The 7,683-nt window shown below is 31.9% G+C and overlaps 1 protein-coding gene across 1 annotated transcript in view; it reads left to right on the forward strand.

Annotated features, from left to right (window-relative positions):
- Window positions 1–7,470, forward strand: part of BMPR2 (bone morphogenetic protein receptor type 2) — a 151,825-nt gene extending 144,355 nt beyond the window's left edge. Inside the window, exon 13 of the mRNA XM_061381769.1 lies at window positions 98–7,470. Coding sequence (XP_061237753.1) covers window positions 98–348 — 251 coding nt within the window. The 3' untranslated portion in view covers window positions 349–7,470. The remainder of the gene's footprint in view (window positions 1–97) is intronic.
- Window positions 7,471–7,683: the final 213 nt, after the last annotated feature.

Below are 7,683 nucleotides of genomic sequence, written 5' to 3' on the forward strand. Positions count from 1 at the left end.
AGATGTTCATTTGATCTCTTTTCCATTTACAACCCTAATTTTTACTTTTTAGTAGTTTCTTTATGTATAGTTCATTTTTCTGCACTTTTATTTTCAGTAGGTGACTCAACACAAGATGGCAAATCAGGATCTGGTGAAAAGATCAAGAAACGAGTGAAAACTCCCTATTCTCTTAAGCGGTGGCGCCCTTCCACCTGGGTCATTTCCACTGAACCACTGGACTGTGAGGTCAACAACAATGGCAAAGACAGGGCAGTGCATTCCAAATCCAGCACCACTGTTTACCTTGCAGACGGAGGCACTGCCACGACGATGGTGTCTAAAGATATAGGGATGAACTGTCTGTGAAATGTTTTCAAACCTATGGAGTGAAATTATTTTTTGCATCATTTAAATGTGCAGAAGACATTAAAAGAAAAAACTGCTTTATCCTCCTGTCAGTACCCCCTCCTACCCCTGCAACAAGGACTTGCTTTAAATAGATTTCAGCTATGCAGAAAAATTTAGCTTATGCTTCCATATTTTTTAATTTTTTTTAAGTTTTGCACTTTTGTTTAGTCTCGCTGAAGTTATATTTGTCTGTTATGACCACAGAATTATATGTGTGTGTATCAAAAGTGGTCTCAAAATATTTTTTTAAGAAAAAAAAGCAGAAACAATGTATTGCTGATAATCAGTTTGGACCAGTTTCTAAAGGTCATTAAATCAGAAGCAAATTAAGACAGGTTTGACTGCAGTGGTGTCTGGTATCCATGTTTTATTTCTGGGCACAAGCTAGTTTGTATGTTGATACGTTCCTGAACGCATCATCTGTTGGACATTCTTTTCTCTGTGTTTTGTTTGAATGTGCAATAGTCTATAGGCCACAAATAAGCTTTCTCGTAAGCTCTCTTCCTAACAGAGCACACATTCTTCCAAGATATGAACATTTTCCTTCCCCACCCTCCATACTTTTGGCAGGTCAGTTCTTTGACAGTGAGTTTTTGCACAAGAGAAAGCAGCTACCTGATTTCTTGCTTTCTCTCTCCTTATGGAGAATGCAGAAACGTCTCAAAGGGCTCTAAAGAAGGAACTACCAAAACCTAATTTGAAATGCCATTTCTTTTATCCTTCCAAATCCTAAACATTTCCTTCCGGGCATTTTAATAAACATACTTGGTTTCTGGTTTTGGAAGTTCGTAAGAGCACAGAACAAAGAGCAAGTCAAATATTAGCTGTTTTCCATTTTATTTTATATATATATGTTCATGTTCCATATTCATTTATTTAAGAAGCACATTTTTATCAGAAAACTTACAGAGCTTTCCTTATGGAATTTTTAAGTAGGTAGATGGTTAACACAATGTAGTATTATAGTCTTCATTCTCTGAATATGCTGTGTTTGACATAAATAAAATTACATCCTGTTCAAAATAACTTCAAAAGTAATTCATAGTTGTGAACCTGTAGTATCTTTTTATATTTTCCCAAACGAGGCCTAGTAACTTTATCTGGAAATTATTCCTTTTCCCATGACCTAAAACACTGTGTGGAAAAATCATTCAACTGGCATGCCAAGTCCCTGTGGAAGGAAGAATTGCTGCCAAACCTATAATTTTTGAGCAGACTGAGACTTACCTCTCTCTTTTCAAAACTGTGTTTCTTCACTAATCTTATTTTCATAGTTTTTCCATTTGCCAGTTTTTATATCTTTGATATCTGAGCATCGTTTTATGATTTTACATTATATTAGAATGTACCTTTTAGTGATAACATCATGTATATTCAGATCATGTTTTTTTTTAAAGCTTCCTTTGCTTCTTTCATTACTGATAATAGTCTCTAAAACAACTTCTGCATGTTTTTTTTCTTTATAAATAAAGCACTTTATGTCAAATAAGGGCCTTTTTTATAAGCACAAATTATTTTCTATCAATTTGCAAACAATGAAGAGCTCACTTCTTCCCCCAGATTCTCAGATTACTTCATAGACTTTCAGTTCTTAGATTTCTCTGGAGATAAAAAGCTCACAGGAAAACACAAATTCCTGATTGAGATTTTTATCTCCTGAACAAAGTTTTCACACTCATATTCTTCTATCTGCATCACTTAGCTAAAGACAGACTCTGTCAAAAAAAAAAAAAAAGACAGACTCTGTTTCTCAATTTGCTATCCAAAATATGTATGACTTACTTGTGTATATAAGCCTTCTTTTGTTTGCCATCTATTGTGATCTTATGAAGAGAGATGTCACAGTGCTTAAACATTTATTCAGCTGGATTGATGAACACAGTTATGAAATCTTAGAAATGACATTATTTTGCTAGTGCCCAAGATTTCCACCTTTTGTATTTTATTGGCCCTTCTATTCATTCAGACCCTTAATATATTTTTCAGTCATCTGGCATAAAAATTTTTCATTTATTTTTTTATCTATGTAATGATTTATTTATATTTTTTCCTGTAAAATTTCCCTTGGTTCTCTTAATTTTAAATGTCTTCCAACTGCATTTCAGGATATTATTTTTAAGTAATTGTAGAACACCTTTGAGTCAAAATAAATTCTATGTCTTCTTCAATTGGAAGCATCAAAGATAAATGACCATTTGAGGTCTAACTGATCTTTTCCAGACAGAAGAAGAGTTGCCTTACATTCTACTACACTGTGTTTGGGCCAGATGATTGTAAGTTTTTCAGGATTTTTTGGTATTTAATAGTAAAATGCTCTCAAAAATTGGTATACCAAATTAAAAGAACTCCTTATAGTTTCCCATTTTATGCAGGCATGCTTAAATAATTTTCTTTCTCTATGTTTTTATTAGCAGACTCTTGGTAAAGTAGGAGAAATAGAGAGTGTAGATCATTTTAATAAATTTTAAGTTAAATTTACCTCAGACTGATTTAGAATCTGTTTGCAAATATACAAGCAAGCAAAATTACATAAAATACTCATTTGCAAACTATTTAATAATAAATGTATCTTAAATCTAATATTTAACTGTATTCAAAAATTTTTGCATGTAGAAAATCATTTGGGCTCCTTTGAATAAGAGGCCATTCATTTAATGAAAAAAATACTAAAATTCAACCTTAAAAGTATTGTAACCTTAAAAGCATCATAATAGGTAATCAAAATAATTCCCTTAACTATCATAATTGTATATCAGAACTAAGTCTTTGAAAGAACTTAATTTGAATTGAATGTAGACAAAATGATTTAATGATAGCTCCTAAAAAGTTCCCTCTTTATAATGCATAGTTGGGGAAAAAAAATACTGGTGTAAAAAGTTATGGGAAGGCAAAGATACAAATAGTAATTGGCCATTTATTACATACTGAATGCTGCGATACAAATACATTATCTCTTTGATTCCTCATGACAACCATATGAGCATTATGGTTACCATTTCCATTTTACAATAGGGGAAACTGAAGCTAAGAGAAGCTAGCTAGTTTGCCTGAGGTCTACACCTTGTAAATGACAAAGCTGTGATTTTTTTAACCTAGGCTTGCTCTCTTAACATCTCTTTCATCCACACCACACTGCCTACATGCTGTATGACAGAATGCATGATGGACTAACATTTTGTAAGAAATTTAGTCATTAAACTCCAGCACAATTGTGGCTTGAATATAAGCCAAACCAGATACCTTAATGGCTTTAGAGTTAGGAAAACATAAGAAGATGTACAGACATGTCTGTGGTGTTTGTTGCTTGAGAAATAATTACTAATTCAAGACGAAATTCAATCCCACATGTGCCATCATGAATCTTAAAATCATTTAACTTCTCTTCACTCCCGATATTCTTATATTACAAAACTAAATGGGAAAGGCAAAGGTGAATTGTGGGAACAGAGACCTTTTCCTAAACTGATTCCATTCTTGACCTGGTGGAATTAGTTTAATGTGTCCCATCAGTCCTTGCACTTCATTTTGAAAATTTCTACTTTTAATGACTTTAGAAAATTTTACTAATCCAGAGAACTAATAGAAGAGGCTGTAGGAAGAATAGAAGGAAAATACTGTTTTTATAAAGCAATTTGTATAGCTTCCTTAGGTGTATCCACTCACTCTGGAAAATGTGTTGGTTCTGAATGTGACAATAATTAAAGGTAGGAACACTCAAATAAGTATGTGTTTCAGTGGGAATTATCACAAAATTTGGCAAGTATGTATATTTAAAATATTTTCCATCCTGGCTTCTAAAGCCAAATGAAATTCACAAACTCTTTTTTCTTATTTATAAAAATATTTCATTGGAGGTAATTAGCTCCTAGAATATGAGATTACATTCTATTTCTTTACAACCTTTTATAAATTTATGTTAAACTTACTACCAGTTGTATGCAGGCTATTACATATCAATAACTATTCACAGATTGCTATATATATTACTCTATCTTCCAAGCTAACTTCTTAAACTTGGAATCTGTACACACATGTTGGTTGATTATCTAGATCAATTATCCTAGAAATTATGTAATTCTCCCATAGACACCCCAGGAGTCTTTCAGAGTAAGATTTTTCTAAATATTCATACCTTTTATTGTCAGTTTGCTCATCAGCAAATAAAAGTTCATTTTAACTTTTAGATTCTGAACTGTGTAAACTTTAGCCAAAACTACCTTGTGTGATCCACTCCTAGATGATAATCCTTGATTAAGTAAATCTGGCAAATCACTATTTGAACTAGTTTACACAAATATTATCAAAAGTAGGCTTTTCTACAGGTTCCCTGATTAACATACAAGAAAAGAGGAAATCCCTGGATGGCACTCTGGGTCTACTTTATTTCATTCACCTGTTAGTTTCTGTCTTACTCTGTCCCTTGGTTATCTGACTTGCAATCTTCTGTGTCTGGAAGGTTTTCTTCACATTTATTCTGCTTCCCTCCTGTTTAATTTTGTATCTGTTTATCTTAACCAGCAGATAAAATAAAAAGGAGGGTGACCGACTGGTCATCCTCTCCAACATTTGTTATTCAGGATGCTTCAAGCTTCTCGACACTTAAGTCTCAGCTCTTCACACAAAATTTCTTTGGTTCCTTTGCCATTTTCTCCTCAGTTTTTACTATTTTCATACCTATTTATATTTAAGAACACCTAAAATTATGCTTTGTTATATTCAAGTTCATTACTCCATTTATGGTTAAATAGGGTAGAATTCAGAATTAAGATGTTTCCATTTGACAGTAGATCTAACCATCAGATTGTCAGCAAATAAGCACTTCAGTTTATATTATCTAACTTTTTTTTTAGTCAAATTGTGGAGTTCTGTGATTTTATACAATAGTTTATAACTAAAAAGCCATGCATACAGAATTGTATATCACTTTATTGTTATTTTTAACCTATATTGCAGCAGGCTTAACATTATGATTGAGCCACAACATTTTACATATTTCTTTGCATCAAATATTAAACACAAAATGCAAGATTAACTTTTGAAAGCAAACCCTACAACAATCAAGTATTATCTACAAACATTTTTGCAGACCACTTTTGAAATACTTGTCATTGTTTTTTGCAACATAGACTGGACTATAACAACTTTCATTTAACTTTTAAGTGGTTAAAATTGAGTGTTGTACATATAAAGAAAAGGTTTATCTCATGGCTGGTAACATTTGAAAAGTAAATATTTAAGAATTTATGCTGTGTATTAAAATTATGCCCCAAATAAATATATCTTGAAAATTCTAATTCCGTTATTACTGTGATATCCATCGTGTTACTATTAAATGTTATAAAATTATTTTTTTTAACTTAATTTGAGACCCAGATTTTAAAATCTGGGTAAGAGACAAAGAATCTTATCACCGATTAGCACGTCCAGTTTATGACAATATTAAGCAAATTACTGTATTTTAAACTGCAACTTGTTTTTGTCATTAATGTTTTAAAAGGCAACATGTAGGTTTTTTTCCATTTTATTTGTACTTTAAGATTTCAAAACCATCTTCCTGTTTTAGACTCACTCTATAGACATAATATTACTTAAAAACTCAGGGTCTCTTTCATCCCTTTGCACATTGAAAAACTTCAATTGATAGCAAACAAACAATTAGATACAGTTGAATATTTAAGTTTTTGTTACACACAGAGTTCATTTAATGTTTCATCTTACGATTTGACTTAACTTACATAGATACCAAATTTCATTAATTGTAAAAACTTGCCCAGTTTTATAATTACTGAATAGAGGGAAATGACTCAACTAATTCGCTACATGTTACAGCATATGTAGGCCTTAGAGTTGAAGCACAGTCTTCAACCCGTTTCTGTTGTTTGGTTAAATAGTTATACATGAGACAGTTCATTTCGTTTCATTTTTTAATGGGGGAATTTGGTAAAGTAGTTCCTCAGAAATAAAATTTTTCAAGAGGTAATTTAACATTATTAAACTGTCTTCAAAAGTGAACTAGTGAGTTTATAGCTTTAGTAATAGCTTGGATGGTTTTGAGAAGGTAACCTACGGTAACCTATTTATCACATCATCACATCCAAATAGAATTTTTCTTCCAGACAAGTTCAAACTCCAAATTAGTAAGCTGTATATTTAAAATCCTTGCAGTGAAGTTACTTGTAACAAGTCTCTTGTCTCAGGCTCTCCACCTTATTACCAACCCTCTGAAATGTGATAGGGAAACACATTTTTAAAGCTTAACAGTAAGAAAACTGAAATACTAATAAAAGATGAACTTCAAAGATAAGTCCTGGTTTAATGCTAAATTGCTTAGAGTCTGTGGCTTTTCTTTTTCTGGTCACATTTATTTATTTAAGCAGTTTTTGTATGCCTTGTCATGTTTCCATAGAGATCATATTGTATAAGTGTTTGTATAAGCTGGAATCATCATTAATTTTCTGTTGATAATTTTTCAGATGAAGATAAGTGGATAATTGTAAAATACACTAACTCTTAGGGTGTTGTAGTAGCTGAAACATGGAAATGTGTAGCCACCGTGCTTTTTCTAAACGGACAGGAGAAACATAAGCTACAGAGTATTCATTTCTGAGGATGCTTTTCTCTAATGAGAAAGGCTGAAAAATATTGGCAATTCCTCAGAACCCTCTTTCTTGTTAACGGGTATCTCTTGTTGGTGTGTTTTGCTCTTACATTACCAATAGAATATCATATATGAATTTATGAATAATTGCTTTCAGTTATTTTGCTTTTGTATAAGCCGTCTGAGACCTTGCTATGCTGTGTAAGTTGTGTTTGATGGATCGGTGTGAGTATGAAATAAAGCAAATCACTTTTCTTTTGTATTATCTATGGATGCCACTATGAAAGCTGACATTAAGCCACTAAAGAGTTTTCTATGAATAATTGTAAGTAAATGCTTTGATATATATAAACCTAAATAAAAAGATTGTATTGATACAGAGACATTCGAGAAGGAGATTTTAAGGGAGTTCTTTAGGTTTAAAAAAGGCTTGCTGTAAAATGGTGCATTATTCCATTTATTAAAGATCATATTAATGACAACAGTGATTGTATCTTGATTTTATGAGGTTATCAACAAATATGATTGTTAGTATGATATTTTAGGTATTTTGCATCAGAATAGCAATTGTTTGATATAGTATGACTTTCATTACTCAGTATGATACATCAAAACAAAAATCAACTAACATTAGAATAATAGTTGCACACTCACTGTATGCCAGGTATGGTGTTATTTATTTTATGTATGTTGGT

The sequence above is a fragment of the Bos javanicus genome, chromosome 2 (genome assembly GCF_032452875.1).
Source record: "Bos javanicus breed banteng chromosome 2, ARS-OSU_banteng_1.0, whole genome shotgun sequence".
Classification (NCBI taxonomy): Eukaryota; Metazoa; Chordata; class Mammalia; order Artiodactyla; family Bovidae; genus Bos; species Bos javanicus.